The 23,134-nt window shown below is 31.9% G+C and overlaps 1 protein-coding gene across 10 annotated transcripts in view; it reads right to left on the bottom strand.

Moving 5' to 3' along the window:
* heph (polypyrimidine tract-binding protein 1 heph) overlaps positions 1-23,134 on the bottom strand; it is a 128,530-nt gene that overhangs the window by 6,254 nt on the left and 99,142 nt on the right. For 6 of the 10 annotated variants that reach the window (XM_070648130.1, XM_070648133.1, XM_070648129.1 and 3 more), the window contains 4 exons: positions 15,740-15,832; positions 14,308-14,524; positions 8,781-8,858; positions 222-7,907 (listed from right to left, as the gene is read on the bottom strand). In XM_070648130.1, coding sequence (XP_070504231.1) covers positions 7,775-7,907; positions 8,781-8,858; positions 14,308-14,524; positions 15,740-15,832 — 521 coding nt within the window. In that variant the 3' untranslated portion in view covers positions 222-7,774. Of the gene's footprint in view, positions 1-221; positions 7,908-8,780; positions 8,859-14,307; positions 14,525-15,739; positions 15,833-23,134 lie in introns of those variants that run through there. The other 4 variants (XR_011544971.1, XR_011544972.1, XM_070648127.1 and 1 more) reach the window with 4 other exon arrangements.

The raw sequence follows: 23,134 nt of genomic DNA, 5'->3' as shown, positions 1-23,134 counted from the left end.
TTTCTGGGTGTAACTTTTAGTTCACCTAAGGCTGCAGGTCTTCGTTTTTTGTATGCAAGTCTGCAATTTTTGACGAACTTTACAAAAATCTTGCTATTTTGCGATTTTTATGATCCTAAAAAATTGCAAAATTCAAAATGTTCAAAATAAAGTCTAGTTCTGAACTTAAATCAATTATTTTTGGTATCAAATTTCAAACAATTCATCAATTCTGTCTAAATCATTCAAATAATCTAAATGACAATGAAAAATTTAAATTAAATTTCTTTAAAATCTGATTTTTATCATTTCTTTTTCACTGGAAAAATGTACCTATTTGAAAAATATTTTTACTTTATTTTCATCTACTGAGGATATATTTAAATCCTCGGATTGATATAATAATTATTTTCTTTCTTTTAAAGCTAACAACTTTTTTTTTCTTCTTTTTACTTCATGATGAGATATTATGTTTTTTTTAATAATAGTCATTTCTATTGGGTGAAATACGATTTGTTTTTTGAATGGCTTAAGTTATATGAGATTATGGGCTGTTGATGTGTCTTAATAATCTGAAAAGAAAATATCCAAATCTTCTTTTTATCTTTTAATTTGACATTTCTTGAGAACTTTTAATGTTTTTTTTTACAAATTATAATAATTAGTTGGTGGATGGATGTCATCCTGTCAACTAATTCCGTCCGAAAATAACTAAGATAATTCTTTTACTTATAAATAAGTAAATCAAGCTAACCATTCAAATAACTTTCACATTCTTATCACATTTTTATCAATTGTTTTATATTTTTTTTTTCTTCTTATTTTTCTTTATATGAATTCACATTTAGAAAAAAAGAATAAATCCTCTCCTAACATTTTATACCTGTTTTTTTATTTTATTTTGTTCTAATTATTTTAAATGTTTTTTTCACTTTTTTGAGTTTTTAAAAATTCACCTATTCTGTAGTTTAGGTAGTAAATGGATAAGAAAGTAGTGTTGTAGTTTAGTATTGCATCAGCATTTTCACATGGGAGTTATCCAGGCATACAAATCTTTTGATGAAATTTCTGGATATACTCTTAAGTAAAACTTGAAGTTGACTTGAATTTTCTATGAATTTTTACAAAATTTGAGTCAACTTCAAGCTCTGCTCTAAAGAACTCTAATTGAAATTGAGTTCAATCCCATAAAAGACATAGCAAAAAGTCATTATTGAAGAAAGAGAATAAAAATATTTTTCAATAATATTGCACATAAGATGTATTTAAACAATCATGAACTTAACTTTTTTTTTCTCTTAACACGCGAACGAAAAATCTCCGAGAGTTTATTGCACTAATAATTTTTGTTTTAGTATTTAAATGTTGAATTATGAACTTATATTAGTTTTAGTACGGAACTTTAAGCCTTTTTTTGTCTTGACAATTTTATTGTTGGTTTTTTTCAATTCATGAAAAAGTTGCAAAACTTTCAAATTCAATTAAATTCTTTCAAATGAATCTAAGAAAAGTAGATTTTTGAATCAAGCAGAAGCATACCCAAGTGGACACAAGGATACTAATCTCTAGTTAATAACTAGGCCAACAGTAAACTAATGACATTTTCATCGGAATTTTCCATAAAATCTCTAATTAGTTAAACTCGCAGCGGCTCAATGTGGCGAATCAAACGTTTCGCCCTAAATATGTATCGAAATTAGCCGTCTAGGTGTAGTTAGGACAACTTTGAGTCTTACCGTTGATACGGTTTCGTAGCATTGCTTTAACGACATACAATGTACGCCATGCTGCTCAGGCTATTTATTAACCAGACAATAAAGCCATCAAGTGTCCATTAAGAGTACTAATCATTTCATCAGAGCTTTTTAATTCACAAAAACAAAATAATTTCCCTAAATTTGAACCAATTTGATAATTTTAACAAAAAAATTTCAAGCAAACATAAACAAATTACAGTTCTAGATAGTCAACGTTGTATTTAATTCAAACTATTTATTTTTATCTTGGAATTTCATGTTTTGGCTGCATTTATTCTGCATCCATGCAATTGACAGATTTCATACTTCTTTTTATAAATTTAAATTTCATGAGAAAATGCACATTTTGAAATCAAATTAACTTTATTTTTTTCATGAATTTTGCTCTAAAAATTCTTTATAATTCTCTACAGGATTATTTAATTTGAAAAATTTGAAATTTTTAATTTTTATATTATCTAATTTTTTTCAAGAATGAAATTGCACAAAAATGTAGGAAAAAAATGAAATCTTCAAAGGAATAAAAATAAAAACCACGTGGAGTCATCTATGATTAGTCATAGGTTCTAAATTATAAAGTTATTTATTTATTTAGTGTTTTTTTTTTCAAAAGTTTGTGCCCATTTAGCCTTGATTTCATTTTTATTTCTTACAAATAGAACTTTTTAAGTTTTTGCATTTCGAGTAACTATGGTTAAAGAAGTCATCATTAATAGCTGCTTCTTTGTCATGTTACATATTTTAGCTATTTAATAAATCACTTTTTTTTTTATTTATTTATTTTTGTTTCCTTTAAAGTTGTCTTTCTTGAAGAATATAAAACTTATTTTCTAATGATTGTTTCAAATTTTTGTTCAAATATATCAATATGTTTATTTATTCTAAGAAAATCATCTTTAAATATAAGTTTTTTTTCATCTTTAATTTATCCAATTACTTTTGACACCAGAGAGTGCTTTATTATGGTTTTTATTCCTTCTTACTATGAGATTTAATTAGTTTTACGTTCATTTTTTTGTTTATTATTTCTTAGTACCCTACTATCCTCTTTTTTTCCTTATCCTTCATCCTAAATATGATTTACTGTCTAATTTTTTTTTCTTTTTCATCTACACAATTATATTTCATTATTTTATTAATAATATTCCTATTATTTTCAAATAAGTTATTTTTTTCTTTTAATTTTTTCTTACAATTATTATACTGTAATGCACAATGTAAATTTTAAATTCTTCAAATTATTATTTTACCTTTTTTCTACTTTTTTTTTCTTTGTTTACTTATTTAGTTCTACAGAAGAAATACAATAGATTTGATCAAGTAATGGATATTCGGATGTTAATTATCGATAAATTTGAATATTTTTAACCATTTTTACCTCATTAGGTACCGTAAGATGCTCATTGGGCAGATGCTTGTATGCTATGGTTTGTTACTGATTTGTTCATAATTTCTATGTCAAATCTATCAAAGCTAGAAATCTACTCGGATTTTGAATGAAGAAATCAACTTGACTTCATGTAAAATTCGAGACGACTTCGAGCTAGGGTTCGACAATTGCATACTAGTGCTTTTTACACGAATCCTGCTTTGAGTTATGGAATCTACTAAAAAATCATAGAAATTTTCAAGATTTATCGACATTAATCCACGAATAATTTAGTAATGAACAAGGAAAAATTGACTCAAAAAACGAGAATTTTAAAATTTGGCTAAAAATCAAGATGTTATTTTGTTGTTATAATAATCTTCAGTCTGATTTTTGATTGAGTTAAATGTTATTTAAATCAAGTAATGTATTTTCTTGTGATCCTAAATTCTGTCCACTACCGATTGGTATTCTTGTGAGTCCCCGAGTTGAACAATATGAATGTTTGCCACAAAAGTGGATCAATTTCATCCGTTAAACCGAACAAACAATATGAATATACTCACAAAATTGAGCAAATTCAATTATATTGATTGAAAAGTGAATATACTCATTGCATGTTAGGATAGTGCTATCAGGAGACGCCTTTGCAAACTTGTCGTGCAGTTCGTTATCAATTGCTATCATTGTAACATACTACAAATTCATGAAATTTCATCTGAATTTTTAAATTTGTCAATTTTTTAAGTCAACATGCCTGACATGCCATTGAGATATATTTCATCCAAAACAGACTGAACTTGATTTTTGTAATTTGAATTTTTCATTTATTGAATCAAATTTTTTCTCGAATTTTTAAAATGAGCTAGGTTAATTTTTTTATAATCATTGCAAGAACATTATGAGCTTTGAATTTAAATTTTAATTCATCAATGAAAGCGTTTTATTCACAACAAAAATGAATTTTTATCTATCTAGAGGCAAAACTGTCTCCCAAACTTACCCGAACAGACAAGGAGCATGCTCATGATTATGCTCGTGAGCACGTTCATTTAGGTGAGAATGCTCATTGTCTGTTCGGGTTGTTTTCTGAAATCATAAAAGAAAAGCTTGAATAAACTTCACAAACTGTATTTAGCTGTAGAACTATCCAAAAGATTCATTTAATTTTTATTATTATTATTATTTTTTTGTATGTTTGAATGATTGTCATCATTGATAATTATCTCATTTTTGTGTGTTTTTATTGAACTGTCTTGTAAGAGATTTTTTATCCTTTTAATTCATCTTATATTCTTCATCATAATCATTCTCGTTTACAGTTCTGAGCTTGTCATGTAAATAAATTTCATGTTCATCTTCAAAGCTTCAAAAAAAGTCTACTTTTTAAACCCCATTTACAAATTTTTTTTATGTTTTTTTTTATTCGACCCGAAATTGATGGTAAATTGTAAAAATTTTCCTGTGAATTGTTTTTAAGGAATGGTTTTTTTGTCTAGCAATATCCCTGCATCATGCACAATTTTTTGTTTTTGTTTTTCTTAGTTAGCTCGGATATGAATCTCGAGTGACACAAATGAAGAAGGCTTCGTTGTGGAGCTTATTAACACCAAATGGAATGCGCTTTGGTTTGGCGTCAATATGACTACCCAAAATAGCCCTAACTTATGCTCAATAAGCATTTTACGATACCTGGTGAGCATTCTCATTGGCTCATTTGCATGCTTATTGAGCTATATGCTTGTATGTTAGGGGAGGCTTCAATTTAGTGTCAATAAAAGAGCTTAAACCAAACCTTCTTCATTTCCATCACTCGGGAATTAAAAACTGGGTCAAAGTAATTATAATGAAGTTCACAAATTTTGTCAATCAATATCCATTACTTAGTAATAGATCGATATATATGTATGTATATATAAATTTCCCAATTTTGGCTCTCATTTTCGTTATAATATTCTCGTTCAAGTCTTTATTAATGTTTTCTGAAAATATAATTAGTAACGTGCTCCCATGTATTCCATTCAATTGATTGCATTAAATGATCAAGAAATATATACTTTATTTCAGACATTATTTTGTGTATGTCTAGTGTGAATCCATTTGCATCCATGCAAGCTAATACATAACTTCATATAAGTCGGAAGTTTTTAAAAATATGGTTCCATTGAGAGATTCCCATTTTCTCTATATTTTTTTTGGTGTTTATCTATTCTATTATGTACTTTTATACGTTATCGTGTAAGCACTATTAATAATGCTTTAGGGACATCTCAAATTGTGATATAAATTTTAATGCATTCACTCCTTTTTATTCATGCTATTTTCTCTTTATTTTTTTGCAACATGAGTTTACTTCAGTTTGTTACTAGATTCTTCTTAAATATCGATTTTACTTAGCGCGCGTAATTTATCTGCTGACTTCTTACTTTCAAAAAATTAAAAAATGAGTTACTTCATTTCTAGTTTTATTTTTTTTTGGTTGATTATAAAATAGATCAAAAAGGAATGCAATGTGAATAAATTATTAAACGCATTTTTGAGTTCTTCTGTAGGTTTTTGTTTTGTCGCGTGTATATTGGTGAAATATAGGAAATGCTTGCATTTTTGTGAACAAATTTAGGTGTTTTGAGAAAGGTGGAGAAAATTAGTTCTTTAGGTTTTTGGAATTCTTCTATTATTTTCTTTAATTTTTAGAAAATTCATGTTGAAATGTATTGAGTTGGTGTAGACTGAAATCTGGATTTGTACTGTTATTGAGCTATTATTCTCTGGATTCTCTAATCTGATTAATGATTAAGAGAATTTCAATTCAGCCAATAATATTGTAGAATGTCTTGAGCATTGTGAGAATCCCTGTCTTATCAGCAACACTTTTATATCAGTGGGGTCCAAACTTCTGTTCGACCGAACCCATATACGGCATTTGGATGACACTCTGTACCGCGTCATACAGTTTATGACAATAGTGTTCTATATAATAATTGAGAGTTCGGTCTCTGATGGGAATTGAACCTCAAGAATTCTCACTCTTTTATGAGTACATCGATATTTGGTAGGAATTGAACCCTCGCACTCACATAAGAGTGATACAGATAAACAGCTTGTTGCCTATTCAATCAGCCACAGAGGCCTTAGTCCTGACACTGGCAGATTGGCCTGTATATGCATCTATAACTCAGATTCCACTCTGCTCAGACACCACAAAATACATAAAGATTTCATCCAAATTTCCTACTAAAATAATATTATCTTTAGCACTTAAGTTTTACACTAAATCAATACATTTGAATGACAATTTCCATCATCTTCGTTACTTCCATCGTTATCGACATTTTTATCCCAACAAAAATTTGTTCAACTTGATTTATAAATTTGTAAACGTATTTTCCATGAATATTTTTTTTAAATTTTTATTTATTTACTTAGTTATTCTCTCTTTATTTAACAAAACATAATACTTAATCAACACATTTTTTTTAAACACTTTTTTCATTACTTTTCTCATCTTATCTTGTCAATTAAATATTACTTAGTTACGGATAAAAATTAATCATGAAATATATAATAATATTAATTAAACAATGTTTTAACAATTAACATGATAAAATTAAAATAATAGAACCAATATTAATAAAAAAGATGTCTAGCAGTTTGTTTGAGGATGTTGAGGTGTTTGGCAATGCAAATGCAATGCGACAATTCTCAGTTTCTGCTAGAAAATACAAGAAGAAATTGTGACTTTTGATCTTCAAATTGATGGATTTTCTGTGTAAAATAAAGAATTTTAAAAACTTGTCCATTATTATTTTTATATTGGTCCTAAAGCTGCCTTTAATCCAGTGCTGTCCAACCTTTTTTGTGCCACGACACACCTTTGTGGTAAACCACAATCAAAGCTGCACTCGACATGCGACATTCTTGGTATTTCTCGCGGATAAAAGTGCCGCGACACACAGTTTGGACAACACTGCTCTAATCCGACAAATTAGCAAATATTTTCAAGTTTTTAAAATTCTAATTTTACATAAAATCAGAACTAGAAGTCGATTCGAATCTTATATGGAGTTGAGTCGACTTAAATCGACTTCCAGCTCCACATGACCACATGACGACTTCGAGCTCTGCACATCAAAAAGTCTCAATTTCTTCAATTACTGTATATTAATTTATTTTTCTGTTTAAATCTATCATACATTTTTTATACCATAATAATCAAATTTTATGTTCTTGCCTGTAGAGTGCATTTATTATAATCGAAAATCAATGAAAAACCAATCGCTTTGACATTATTAATTTTTTATGTGTAAAAAATCAGATCAGTTCGATATCCTGCCTATAAGTTTTTTTTTATATTTTGTCACTTGTTGATATTTTTTTTTTCACTTAATCATAGTTTTATAATGTAAGTTATTGTATTATATATATAAAGATTCGAAGCTATAAGTTGATAAGAATGATGATTTGATCCCGATTGTATTTTAATATTATCAATATATTGACAATATGCATATTTTATATGTATTATGTTCACTCATACTTCATTATATTTACTTGTTAAATAAATCTCTTTCTCCCATATTTTTTTTTTTAATTCTGATTCTTGATTTGTTTTTACTTTTTACTTTTTTATTTTCTTCAGCCATATCCACATGTTGATATAAATTGTTGTTTAGATATTTGATTTTGAAAAGCTGACACGTAAATGATTCGATTCAGATAGCTGATGGTTGTGCATCTTTATAAGAGCTTGAACAGCTTCTTCAATAGAGCCGAGTTGAAGCAATGCCATTTTGTGGTCTTTCCTGAAATTGAGATAAAGTTTTTAGGGATTTTTCTGACATTTATTGGATGAATTTAAATTGTTAAAATGCTGTTGTCGTCTAGGTCTGAGATTTGTTCAAGCTACAAAGCATTAAGCTTGCGATCTTAAATTTTGGTTCTTTAATTGATCCAGAGCTACGCTAAGGCAATTTGCGGTGTGCTGTTTAACGAGTCAGGGTGTCGCACATTACCACTTATTAGATCTACAGTTTAAAGTGGAATCAGAACTACTTTTGGTGACATTACTGTCGATAAACTACAATATTTAACCATTTCCCCACTTCGACTCACATCAAATTTTTGGACAATTTAAAAATTATTCGCGACATTCCTTAGCTTGTTCTGTGGTACAGCACCAGGAGTGTATCCATCTATTGTATTCATCAATCGTATCCCTTGTATGGATCTCAAAAATAATTAAGGATATTTTACGAGAAACCCTAGCAAATTGAAGAATTTGGGAAGGTGGTGGAGGAACTTAACCTCAAAATTACCATGAATACGCCCACGTGCAGAACACAGCTTGGACAATATTGAGTCTAGGCTACAAAATTCCCTTCATTTATTTTCAAAAAGAATTAAAATTGCAATATTGTGTCGAGTCGAGCTTTTAAAATATCAAAATTGTCAGACATCTTTAGAAAAGTAGCACTCGAAACTTTTTTGTAACCTATCCAGACACCTAGACAACAGCACTTGTCAAAAGAACACTTTAAAGTTACAAAGCAATAAATCTCCCAAAACATTAGAAAATTTGCAAAATTTTCCAAATAAAGTTTTGCTTTCAACTTCTTCGAAAATTATTATTTATCTTATTTCATACAAACTTGTACAATCATCAAAAAATTACTTACGGGAAAAATTTAAATGCTTTAACTTCAAAACCATTTTTTGAGAATGCTTCTTTGATTTCATCTTCAGTTACGGTAGCTCTGAAATAAAAATGAGAAAAAATTTGAACTTAATATAAGTTTTTATAAGTTATTATTTTGGAAGAGAAAACAAATTATTTCATCAAAATATGTAGGAATATCTTTGATTTTTTAGTACAGACTGAAATTGTCTTAGTTTCAACTTTAAAAAGTGATTTAAAAGTTTTTCTTTGAATTTTGATCGGAAATTTTGAATTTTTCTTGTTTTAGTTTGAGATGGGATGCTTTTAATTTGAATTATGGGCATATTTATTGAATGATGGCAGTGGTGGGCAACCTGTGTGTTGCGACACACTAGTATGCCATCAACCGTATATCCTAGACCACAATTGGTTACTTTTTTTTTTTTTTTCTCGCCTTGAAAAATCTTAGAAAAATGAGCAATTATTTCAAAAAGGGAGAAGTTAAGTTTGACCCCTAAAACCCTCCTCCCTTGAACACGCTCTTGGACATACCCCTGAACATGCCTCCGAATACATCACTTAATATCCACAATCTTCAAGGTAAATTACAACAATATCCATACATTTTATGATAAAAAGTTTCTAAATATTAAACAATTTAGCCAAGAGCCTCTTTATTAATGCTATTAAGCATGTTAAATAAATAGTAGAAAATAAAGTTGAATGTTGCAATAAGAGCTTAACAGATGCTCAATTCCCACCATTTCCTTTCAATCTTTTTTCATGTCTTTTTCCTATTAAAATTTTAATGGACCTTTGAACTGTCTGTGCTGTTAATATAATAATCTTCTAATTTATTACAACACTTTGTTCAATAATTTTTGGCATGTTTCTTCTTGTGCTGATGAGTTTCGTGCAATGGAATTCACTTAAATTCTTACCGTCATAGCATTTAAAGACAGCATTTTTTTGTGTAAAGGTATTAAAGCAACAAAAAAAATTATATAAAGTAAAAAAGGTCACGAAGAAAATCACATTTTACGTCCCGGAAAAAGAATTTAAAAATGAATTCAATTTTAAAAAAGAATGACATGCCATGATAGGTTCTATGAATAGACAAGGGGGTGTGAATGTAATAAAAAATGAAATGAAACAACCCAGAAAATATGAAAACCGGTGATTATTCTTTCAGACATTCATAACTAATTATTCATTGATTTTTTTGTAGAGTTAGCCTGTTGCATTCAATATACTAGAGCTGATTTGAAATTTTAGTCTATATTATGCAGTAAAATTTATTTTGAAACTGAGCAGCTGGTCTGTAGTCTTGGACGCACTATAAGCAAGATTGCACCAAAATACGGTATAACTAGTTGATGGCAAGTTAATGTCCAATTGATGGCTAGTTCTAATTTATTTTTGTCCACTCGAGAATGTAAAATCCAAAGCTGCAATCCTGTGCATCTAAAATTCAGAGAATGTTGACCTTTGTTTCTTAGCCAAATCTTATTCATAATTGCTTCTCGAGTTGCACAATGCGAACAACCGCATTTCTAGTCAGAACATTGTATCGAAATCAGTTGTCATAGTATCGTAATGGCAACTTTGAGTCTTATCGTTAATAAATCAGAGTGAATAACTGCACGAAGGTGGCGTATGGACTCTTGGAGAGAGGCTGTTGATAGAGAAAGTGAAGCATTTGGTTCTGGTAATTGGCCAGCGATAGAGTTAGTTTCAGACACTAACTAATAGAGATCATGGATCACAGATGATCTGTACGGTCAGTGACGTAAGCCAGTAAGTGAACAACTTGACTTGAACTTGACATAATCTTTAGTTAATATGATAGCAAGGCCGAATGTCGACTAATGACAAATTTTACAATACTTTTCAAGCAAAATATCATTAGTTGATCGTAGGCCTAGTTAATAAGCAAACATTATGTCAAGTTGTCTATTCCGTACGACGACGTTAGCCTTGCCTAGCGAACATATTGTGCTGTTCTTGTCAAACTTGAAAAGCATAAAATTTCATGCAAAATTAAATTTTCCCCGAAAAAAGAAAAACTCATCAAATTTTCTTTAAAAAACTCTTAACGCTAAGTGTCCTCATTTAATTCCTCAAAACATCCGCATAAATATGAAAATATTATCCTATTTAAAAGAGAGAATCCACGAGAGTTAATTAATATCATCTTGTCGCCTAAGTCATCTACAAAAAAAATCTTTCATTTATTGTTGTATTCTTATAAAAAAAAATTCATACCAACGGCAATGAAACGAAGCGTTATGCCTTGTCACATTTTACAATAAAGAAATTCTAAATATTTTTCGTCTCCGTATGTCATTTTTTTCCCTATCTATCTCCGCTCATTTCATTTCAACATTCACAGCATTCACGAAAAAATGAAGTAAAGAAGTAGAAAAATGTGTTTAAGAAATTTAATTTACGTTTAAAATAAATCACAGATGCGAGGCGGTGGCAGTTCATCTTCATAATACATTTAATTCCCTTGCCATTTTCTTTCCATCCATCTACACACTGCGACCACCACCACATTGCTATGTGAAAGGCAAAGAAAAAGAAAAAGGAAAACCGTAAATGAGAGAACAATTTGTTTTTCTTTTATATTTTTCTTCCATTATTTCATTTTAAATGGAAAACTTTTCTTTTTAAATAAGATGTGTCTTCTCTTTATGGTCATTAGCGGTTCATGACTGAGCAGAAATGTAAATGGGGGAAGATAATGTAGAATAAGAAGACGAAGAAATGGAATGGATGTTCCAAATTTTAAGAGATGTAATGCAGCAATAAAAGATCTTACGGAGAAAATTTTTGAGATAACAAATTAGTTAAGATTAAACTATCTTGAATTCCTTTGGATGATGATGGTTTGGGGATGTTTGGAAGCTACGTGACTTTAAAAAATAGTTTTTGTTACATCCTCCACCGTAACGATTTGCAATAAAATCATGAATCGAAACTTGCATTCCGTAATCAAATTGTAATCTTTCCCCATCGATCCTGTATGCTTCTGTTGACCAAACTAGTGTGCTGTAGAATAAGCTCAAGATTGCCGTAAATAGTTTTCTGCAACTAAAGTGTTCCATGTCTTAAAAAAGTTTAAACAACACTACTCTAAGTGCTACGTAATTTCTGTACGTTAGTTTAAACTAGTTACTTTAGTACCGCTTGATAGGACATACGCTTCGAAAGAAGAATGTCAAAGAAAATGTCTTTGCTGGGACAGAATCATAACAGACTCACAAGTTTCTTCCTTAGTTGGAATTTAAAAGGAAGCGTCGACCAGGGGGTCTAAAAGCCACTTGGCACAAAATAATGCTGAAAGAATGTCAACTTTAGTTGACTGAGCTAGTAACAGCGTGTGATGGAAAGCATTTTGTTGTAAACTAAGCTTCACATTGGAACGTGGTTACAGTTAGTGGAGTAAGAAATATTTACATGACAATTTGTAAATTAAAATGAATTTTGAGTAATAATTTTGCAATGACATTGAAGATGATTTTGGAAATTAATTATTTAAGTGAGAAATAAATCAACGATTTAGAGAAAAGTTGTAGACAATTTTCTAGGAAAGCATCAAATCGTCTTAAAAGTTTTCGTCTTACGATTTTAGAATATTTGAAATTATATTAATTAAAAAGTAGTAAATAACTAATTTAAGCGGATTCGTAAATTATAATAATCCTGTTTTCTTTTCATTCAGTTTACAATTTGTTTATGTTGCTGTACTCGAGTCTAGTCTAAGCAGTCTATAGAAGACACTAGTCTAGTCTATACAAGATACCAGTTTCGTCTATACCAAGGACTAGTCTAGTCTATATTAGAAACTAGTTTTGTCTACTAGACACTAGCTACGCAGCTTACGACACGCAGTCGCCTAAAACCCAGGCATACATGGTCCTCAAGCACACGTGCGACTGCCTAAGCTTCTCTTACTCTATACTAGACACTAGTCTACTATTACATAATAGACACTAGTCTATATTGGAATTGCAAATTGTAATTTGAATCCTTTTTAACTTCCTACAGTTGTCCACTAAATCAGTCTTTAACTTTAAATTCAAGCATTTCCTCCAACCTGTTACAATGACATAAAAAATATTCTCAGAAATAAGAAAAAAAAATCCCAACAAAATTTGTCTACCCCTATTAAATTAGGATTCCAAAATAATTCTTTTTACTTAGATGTTTACAAGCGGATCAAAAAACATTTTTCGGGTAATAAGAAAAAAAGGAGGTAACTTGGATACTGATGCGAATTGTAAAATCTTTTGATAAGATACACATTATATCTTAGACAATCTTGAATTTTTTTTTCTTTAAGAAATTATAGAGTAATCGCAAAATAAACATTCCTTTCTTGAACTACCCACTCCCCAAAAAAAATGGAAGGTAAAGATATAAATCTTTAAAAAAATATATATCTCAGTCGGTCACTTTTGATTACTTTAGTGATATTTTACATAATTTTTGATCAAAAATATTATTCAAACAATTTTTTATTAATGATTGGAAAAAAACCAGAACTGGCAGCTGTCGACAATTTGTTATTTTTTTGTTTTGAGAAAATAGACTATTTATGACAAATATGCAAAAAAAAAATTGTAGACAAAATTTATCTACTGCGGCAGTCTAGCAGAATTTTATAACTAATAGAAATCATTAATAATCTCTACATAATCTGCAATCTGTTCGCTGTTTACGTATCGTGGTACAAAGTTAAGGGGAAGTTGGGGTAAGGCGTGACTTTTCTGGATCCCCTCCTGTATCCCAGATTCCTTCTTGACCTCTTAATCTCCACCTGACTCCCAGATTCCCTTCTGGCCCCCTATTCCCTCCTGACCCCCAGATTCTCTCTTGATACCCAGATTTCTCTCCCCCAGACTATCAGTTGACCCCCAGATCCTCTTCTGACTTCTAGATTCTCTCTTGACCTTTAGATTCCTCTTGATCTCCAGTTCCTTTCCTGACTCCCAAATTCCATCTTGACCTCCAGATTCCTTCTCCTGACTCAGGTTCTAAAAGTTGAACTTAATACGAACTTAAACGTAATATGTGAACTGCGCCATAGCACAAATTGATTAATTGATCCAAAATTCAGCACTAGACCTGCGTGAGTCTAACATGGTTCCCAATTGTAAAACGAATCCGATATCAAGTCAGAGTCACGCCGGTCTGGAACCGAATTTTTGATCGACTAACCCAGTTTTGTCCAAACTGTTTACCGTGGCACATTAGAATTTTTTGGAAATTCCAAGAACAGTTTGTTTGTACAGTTTTGGTTGTACCTCACCACCAAGGTGTACGATACTCAATTTGTGCTATTCGGGATATGAAAATGCACCTTTAAAGCGGATTAAATAATTAATTTAAATTTGTTTTCTCTTCCTTACTCTACAAATATTTTCCGTTCAATAAATGCAATCATGCAGATCGAACGAAAAAAAAATATTCATTATTACATTGCTGAATAGCAATATTTGTGGTTTTTTAATCATGTAATATTTCCTTATTATACTTACGGAATGTTACTTAAATGCAATGTTGCTGATGGAGGATAAATGTTCTGATAATTCTTACTACCGGGCTTTTTGAAACGATGCAATGGATTTTGTGAATAATCTCGTGTTAATCCAGCATCAGGTTGTCCTTCTTTTGGCAGTTGAACGGCTTGATGCTTGCTTGCCATCACACGAATTTGCTTTCCCCATATGCGCAACTTATCTAAATGTGTCATTGCTGGAATTGAAAATTTTGTAATTTATTTAGTTAAAATTTTTGTATGAAAAATTAAAAAAAAAATGTGAAACTTTTGACAATTCTTTTAATTAGATCCAAGTAATTATGCAACTCATCTACAGAATCCCTCCCACTCCTCAACAAAAAAAAAAGCATACAATAAAGAGGAAAATTAAAAACAATTTTTTTTTCTCTCTCTGGGTTGATGCGACCAACAGAAAATAAACCAGCAGAAAAGACTCAATGAGGTTTATACAGCACAGAGAAAAAAAAGAGTTAAAGATATCGAAGAAAATGAAAAAAGGGAGGATTTTCACTAGAGGGGAATTAAAGCGATTGTTAATGATGTTGAATAAATAAAAAAGCAGAAAAACATGGGAAAGCATTAGTTATTCATTAACTAGAATTTTCATGATTTTTCTTCTCATTTGTTGGCAAACTTTTTCTTCTATTTTAAAAAAGAAAAATTTTTGTAAAATATTTTGAAAATTCTCTCCGAGCGGCACATGTTATTCATGGCAGTCAAGTGACATGTCGTCTATGTGACTATTACATGGTGTTCAAGTGACTGTCAAATGGCGTACAAGTGACTGTCACATGGCATCCAAGTGACTGTCACATAGCTTCCAAGTGACTGTCACGTGACTTCTAAGTGACTGTCACATGGCGTCCAAGTGACTGTCACATGACTTCTAAGTGACTGTCGCATGGCGTTCAAGTGACTGTCACATTGCGTCCAAGTGACTGTCACATGACGTACAAGTAACTGTCACATGGCGTTCAACTGTCACATGGTTGACTGTCATATGGCGTTCAAGAGGCTGTTACATGACGTCCAAATGACTGTCACATGGTGTTCAAGTGACTGTCACATAGTGTCCGAGTGTCAATTTTCATGTTAACTCTAATACAAATTGCCACTTGGATGTCATAAGCCTATCATGAACAACTTGTGCCGATCGGGCTTGTCTCATTTTTGGATGTGTTTTACGGAAAATAAATTATACAAAATTAATTTCTTCGAGACAAAAAGCTCATTAACGGGACGGAGATATAATTTACGGTGATTAAGAAAGAGTTTAAAGCTTAAATCGCTTAAATTGCTTTAATTTTCATTAAAAAATTCCCATTTTATTAAATAAAATTTTGCACAAATATTTTGAAATCGTCCACAAAATTTCAGATATAAAACCAAATGTGCAGCAGTGTACTTACCCAAATATGCTTGATGCGGTTCAGCCATTTGAATCAATGCCGAGTCCTTTTTGTTGTAGAGGATTTTTACCCGTTGTACATCACCATAAACACCTGAATTTACATACATAAATTTTATATTATTTTATCAGTAAAAGGAAACATGAATTGAGTACTTGAATAAAGGAAATAGCGAAGTTTTTTTTTTTGTTGTATGTTCTGTCGGGTGGACTCGAAAAAAATTGAGCTTCTTTATGGATGATTTTTTTTATCAGTGAATTTATGTGTCCAATTTATGAAACATTCCGAGTGGACTAAATATTGTTACAACTGGTCATAAACTAGGCCTTAACTCAAGCTGTTCAATTTGACGAGGCCGTCAGCCCAACTACGTATCTTACCGTCATCCGAAAGGCACACAGCATAGAAATTGCCAAAAATCAGATCCAGGCTAGCTTGACTCTGGTTTTAAGACAAATTCGAGGAAATCTGGCATCAGGCCATTGTCAAGTCGGCCTAGAGCTAGATTTTCGGCTATTTCCATGCCGTGTGCTTTCTGGGTTAATACGGCAAGATAACAGTACCTAAATGACTGTGCTGTTCTACTAACTTGCCTTTAACTAGTTATAACGTATCTTAGTCCACTCGAGTATACTTAGTTTCCTGAAGCTTCTGTTCATTAACTGAACAAATTCACAAATTTTAAGCAACTTCCTTGACAATATTGACATTAGATATTAGCCAATATTCCATTACAAATCAAAAAGTATCAAAAAAATGCAATTTAGATTGCAGTCTGCATTTTTTTTCGAGCCCACCCCGGTATGAAAATATTTCATTTATTAAAAAATTCCAATTCATGAGGTTGAATGAATTCGTTTCGAATGAAAATAGAGATAGAGAGAAAAATTATGTATTTTTATTTTTTCGTTGTTGCTCTTCTCAAAAAATACAAATGAACAGTTTTATTAATGAAGCTACTAAAGTTGTGCAGTTTTTATGTGGATTTGTGTTTGGTTAAGCCGAGCGACACAAGTGAGGAAGGCTTCATCATGGAGATTTTTAGCTCTATGTTTCAGCACGGAGTTGTTAAGGCCCCACAATGGAGATTATAAGACTTCTCGCTGGAACCTTTAGTGCTCTGCTTAAGCTCTTTTATTAGTACCGAATGGAAGCAACCTAATTTTGGCAGTCACATGGAGGCCAAAAATAGGCAGTTCCCATTTGTGGTAATAAAAGAAGTTTAGCATAGCCTTATAGTCTTTAGCGTTTCGGAGCAGAGCCTTCTCCTTTTGTGTCGCTCGGGTTTATTAATATCAAATGAAAAGCACCTTTATGTGGCTTCCAAAGGGCAGCCATATGGATCTATGTCACTCGGATTAAACAAATTTTCCGATATATTCAGTTTGCTACCTTTACAAAATAAAAACCTCATAAAATTCTATACAAATCACTTTTTAATCCTTTGAAAATCAGATGATTTTGCGATTTTTAGTAATACCGCTACCGTACATATTGCGCATTTATATTTGCTCCCTCTCCCCCCATCCGCTAATCACACAAAAAATGATAACGATACCATAAAAATGTTTCAACTAAGCCTCAGCAACAGATGACAATGACAAGCGATCATTTTAATTTTCATTCTCGTTCACTTAATCCTCAAAATTTTTTCTTTTTTTTTCTGTGTGCCTCAAATTGAAGAAGTACAATAAGCAATGAATTAGTACGCGTAAAAAATTATTTTTAACACAACAGCGGTTTTTCGGAATTAAACAATAGACAATCACAATAATGTTGTTGAAGAGGAATGGCATGAAGTGGGATTATTTCGCATGTTGTGTTATTCACATTGAGTTGACACAAAAAATTCATTAGGAATATAGAATTAGTGGCCTAATTAGCATCATATTGTTCTGACTAATCTAACGAAAAATTCAAAAATTATTTTATGGGAAAATTTTCTTGTTTTTCACTCAAAGGAAAATGCCTATCAATATCATACTGTGAAGCAACACCAAGAAAATTTGATTGATTCTTCCTCTTCCGCTCCTTGTGGATGTGAAAAAAAAGAACTTGCGGGTGTGATATATATCTTAATTTATTTTCCTTTTCTCGCTTACTGCTGTGTTGATAGGGGTGAAATATATCAATATTTGGGGTTTGTAAACTAAAGTAGGAAAAGAAAGTTTTGTGAATTTTGATGTTGTTTGTAGACTTTTTTAACCACTAGGATCGTTTGTATGATATTTCTTGTTGAAAACGGAGTTGGGAGGGGCTCGAATGTGAAGAGGAGTCCGGAAAGCACACGGTGTAGAAATGGTCAAAATCCGACACAAGGCTTACTTGACACTGTCCTGAGGTCAGATTTCATTAAATCTGACCCAGATCTAGAGTCACGCTGAGCTGGAGCTGGATTTTTGGCAATTTCTACGCCATGTTTCTTATGAAGCACCTAAACTGAACCTCAAAAAAGTGAAATACTGACTCTACTGAAGTTTCCAGTTGAGGTATTATTTTGGACATTTGGTGCCCTGACTTCCAAAATCCTGTCAATTCTGGAATAAGGTAAACAGGGGTGTATCTAGAGTTACCGGATTTAAGTCCGAATTGTACATTTTATTTACTAGGGCATCGGATATGGTGCATAGTTGTCCTAACGACACCGTAACGGCTGTTTTAGACTCATATTTAAGGTGAAAAATGCGATTCGCTGCATTGTGTCATCCGGGAAAACTACTCATTGATGTAAAATTTGATTTGATTTGTTTGGATTTTATGAGAAAATAGACCTAAAATGCTCTTAAAAATCATGATTCAAGTTGAAACTTTGATCAGATATTCTTTAACAATTTCTTTGAAATTTTAAACTTTAATTCCTGATTTAAATTTTCTCCCATAATGCACACTCGAATGACAAGTCGGTTAATCGATCCAGAATCAAAATTTCAATCTGGATTGTTGATAAATTAACCGATTTGTGCTATTCGGAACATCTCAAATTGACTTCAAATCAGTAACAACAAGAAACATTCCACATATCCCATAGTAGTCCCTAGAAAACACACATATGTATTAAAGAGCCAGTCACTCTTCCCCAATAATCTCTTTATTTGCACTATTTAAGTTCAAACTTTCCATTAAGGTGATCAAAAGAGTTATTTTAGGACTGCATAATAGCAATTCTTCTTTTCTTCTCTCTCCCTCTTCCTCTATATTTATAACAAAAGAGAAGTAAGCTCATTTGTTATAGAATTGCTAGCTTTTCCGTTAAGGATAATAATATATAAGAAAAAAAAAAGTTCCTGCAATATGTAACAAGGTGAAACCTGTTGTGCGACAAATACAAATAAAAGAGAGAAGAAAAAAAATTGATTTATTGCTCCAAGATGTAGTTTTTCATCTGTATGTAAGAGCAAAACTTTCTTTATTCTTCTTGTTCCTTTTTTTTATTCTAGAATAATAAATCACACATATGAGCAACAATTTATAGATATATTCAATATAAATGTTGTATGATGAATAGTGTCAATCGCTAGTAGATTGTAGCTATATTTTATCATCACCATTAAACATCAATGGGATAGATAAGTGACTTTTGTTGAATATATATTCAATTCAATAGTCCCCCCTTATTCACATGATATCCATTAAACGATGATACACGTACATATAAACATGAACATTCTTTTTTTTCTGTATATAATGTGATTGTGGAATTAGTAGAGGCTTTTATTGGATGTCGTTCATGAATAGTTTACACAGTTTGGTATGTTTTTACGTATTTTGAGGTGATGACGATTTTTGCTGCAATGGACGATTTTATTTCCTTAACTCTATGCACTGCATGACCCAGGGTATATTAATGCAACGTACCTAGTCGAGGGAGAGTGACCATTACAGCGAAAAAGCACCCAAATTCAATTAGACGTTCCTTGGAATCGAATCCGGTGACTTTGAGTCGACTGTCGTTGAGTTCTTGTACTCCATCGCTATATTTTGGGAAAATTTTTGAGTTTAATTTTTGATTGCTCAAGAAATAACCAAATTTTATAGCGTCATTTATTTTATTTTCTATTTTTTAGAGCATTTCATTTTTTAAGGTAAAAGCTTTTTTTTAAAAAGTTTTTTAAGGTTTATTCGCTTTGTTTTTAATCTTAAGGATCAAGTATTTTTTCAAGTTTTTTTTACGTATTTTTTTAAAAAAGTGTTTTTTTTAAAAAGTTTTTTTAATTTATTTTATTTACTTCTTTTTAGTCAACTAAATAATTAATTTTAATCATTGTTGGAATGATTGTTGATAAATAACAGGTCGGATCTCGCTTCGCTGTCCGACTGTTTTTAGATCACAAACAAGAAAAATTTTCACGCCTTCACTCGCTGCTCCGTTCAGGTCGCAATAATTTAAAAGCTTCGCTCAACCAAGTCCGAACTACGTTCGAACTGCTTAAGTTCGAGCTTCGCTCGGATCACAGGTGTTGTCGGATTTCGCTTCGCTCGTCCGACTGTTTTTAGATCACAGAACATTAATGTGGGAAAATTTTCACGCCTTCACTCGCTTCGCTCCATTCAGGTCGCAAAAATTTGTGAAACCAAGTCCGAACTACGTTCAACTGCTTAAGTTCGAGCTTCGCTCGGATTAAGGTGTTGTCGGATTTCGCTTCGCTCGTCCGACTGTTTTTAGATCACAGGATCCAGGACATAGTTCGAATTGCTTAAGTTCGACTTCGCTCGATCACAGGTGTTGTCGGATTTCGCCAGTCCGAAGAACAGAACATTAGATGTGGGAAAATTTTCAGCCTTCACTCGCTTCGCTCCGTTCAGGTCGCAAAAATTTATGAGCTTCGCTCAACCAAGTCCGAACTGCGTTCGAACTGCTTATGTTCGAGCTTCGCTCGAACGTCTCCACTTTGCTTCGCTTCGTTCGCCCGACTGTTATTAGGTCGCAGTAGTGTCGGACTCCACTTCGCTTCGCTTCGTTCGCCCGACTGTTATTAGGTCACAGTAGTGTCGGACTCCACTTCGCTTCGCTTTGTACGCCCGACTGTTATTAGGTCACAGGAGTGTCGGACTCCACTTCGCTTCGCTTCGTTCGCCCGACTGTTATTAGGTCACAGTAGTGTCGGACTCCACTTCGCTTCGCTTCTGCCCGACTGTTATTAGGTCACAGGAGTGTCGGATACTTCGCTTCGCTTCGTTCGCCCGACTGTTATTAGGTCACAGGAGTGTCGGACTCCACTTCGCTTCGCTTCGTTCGTGACTGTTATTAGGTCACAGGAGTGTCGGACTCCACTTCGCTTCGCTTCGTTCGCCCGACTGTTATTAGGTCACAGGAGTGTCGGACTCCACTTCGCTTTGCTTCGTTCGTCCGACTTCGAATTCAAATAGTGATGACATATTTTGATTTATGTGCAGTCTATAGATCAACAAGTAACTTATGAATCTCATAAAATATTGAAATTTTATACAAAAACCCCACAACATACTGTCTTTTAGTCTTGTGAAGTATAGTCGAATTTGTATTGAAACCTTACAACAGTCGTTTTTGCAATCCAAGATCATTTATATGCAGTATAACAAGATCCAGTAACATCCAGGATAATATACATGCAGTATAACAAGATCCAGTAAGATCCAGGATCATATATATGCAGTATAACAAGATCCAGTAACATCCAGGATCATATACATGCAGTATAACAAGATCCAGTAACATCCAGGATCATATATATGCAGTATAACAAGATCCAGTAACATCCAGGATCATATACATGCAGTATAACAAGATCCAGTAAGATCCAGGATCATATATATGCAGTATGACAAGATCCAGTAACATCCAGGATCATATACATGCAGTATAACAAGATCCAGTAACATCCAGGATCATATACATGCAGTATAACAAGATCCAATAACATCCAGGATCATATACATACAGTATAACAAGATCCAGTAACACCCAGAACCATATTTATACGATATTTCAAGATCCAATAACGATTGTTTGAGATTCAAACTGTAACGGTTTTTTGAATTTTGAATTTTTACTAGGAATATTCGTGAGAAAATTACTTATGAATTTTTTTCTCTTTCATAAATATCTTAAAAAGAGATGAATTGTACTTTAACTAATGCTTGGTATTATAAATCAATGCGCAATGAACTATAAAAACTGGTTTTCAGCTTTATTATTAGTCTAGTTCATGCAAATTAAAAATATGCATGATTGACTTTGGATTTTTTTCCCATATATAATGTTATTATATTAATTAAAGCATAATTAAGCATTTTTGTGATTTATAAATGCTCAAATATTGCATTGTCATCGAGAATACACACGTGAAAAATTTTTAGCTCATTTGGAGCAGTGGAAGTGGTCGAAAAATCGATCGCAAGATTTGATCATGACCAACAGAGCAAGTCAATAAAAAGCGTTTAATTAAAAAATAAATAAATAAATAAATAAATAATAATTAATAATAATAATAATAATAATTAATAAAAAAAAATAAAAAAGCACCTGAATTCAACTAGACTTTCCCTGAAATCGAATCCGGTACCTTTGAGTCGACTACCCGACTTCCAAAAAAACTAGACCATTGCCGCTTTTTTGCAGCATACCAACAATATTGAGGGTTTGTTAAGCTTTAAAATATCATGTTGAAAAATTCCCATTGTTCAAATAATCTAAAAACTTTCAAGCTACTTTACTATTTAAATGACTAAAAACTACCATCAGCAACAAGTTTCATAATTAAAAATCCCCCAACTGCAAGACCACAACAACAACAAACAAGCTCACTCAACTGACTTGAGTAAGAATAATATAAAAAAAAAGTATATATCCAGCCATAGCACATAATATTTCATAATATGATATAAGGGGAGAAACTGTCGGAAAAATATTCACTGTAAAAAGTAACAATAAGTCTCGCTTTGTTCTTTTACGTATGTGTAAAGCAATGAATCTGCAATAAAAAAAAAGGAGACGGGTTTTTGTTTGATTCAAATCCTGTGCTTACTTGCGTCTTTTGTGCATTTGCCAGCCAAAAGTAAATTCCTTTATTTGAAGTTTCCTTCTTTTTAGCGATGTAATGGCTGTGAAGGGTGTTGTTAAGTTGTGTGAGAGTTGTAGCGCATTTTATGGATTTTAAAGGATTTTGTAATAAGTTGAAAGGTTCTTTAAGGATTTTGGATGGTTTGGAACTTATTCAAATAGCACAAGTTGGATAATTAATCACAAATTAAGTGCTATGCCGGTGAGACGCTAGAATGATGCTGAATTTAATCTGAATTCGTTACCAAGTCATAGTCAAGCCAGGGACTGGATTTTTGATCGATTGTTCGATTTGTGGTTTTCAGCCTAAGTATTAGGCAATTTACCCAAACAGCACAATGAAGTCGCTATGCCGC

The sequence above is a fragment of the Chironomus tepperi genome, unplaced genomic scaffold, assembly GCF_022539635.2.
Source record: "Chironomus tepperi strain 1889 unplaced genomic scaffold, CSIRO-AGI_Ctep_v1 contig_388, whole genome shotgun sequence".
Lineage (NCBI taxonomy): Eukaryota > Metazoa > Arthropoda > Insecta > Diptera > Chironomidae > Chironomus > Chironomus tepperi.
Note: the sequence above shows the minus strand (reverse complement) of the source record. Positions and strands in the feature narration are given on the sequence as shown.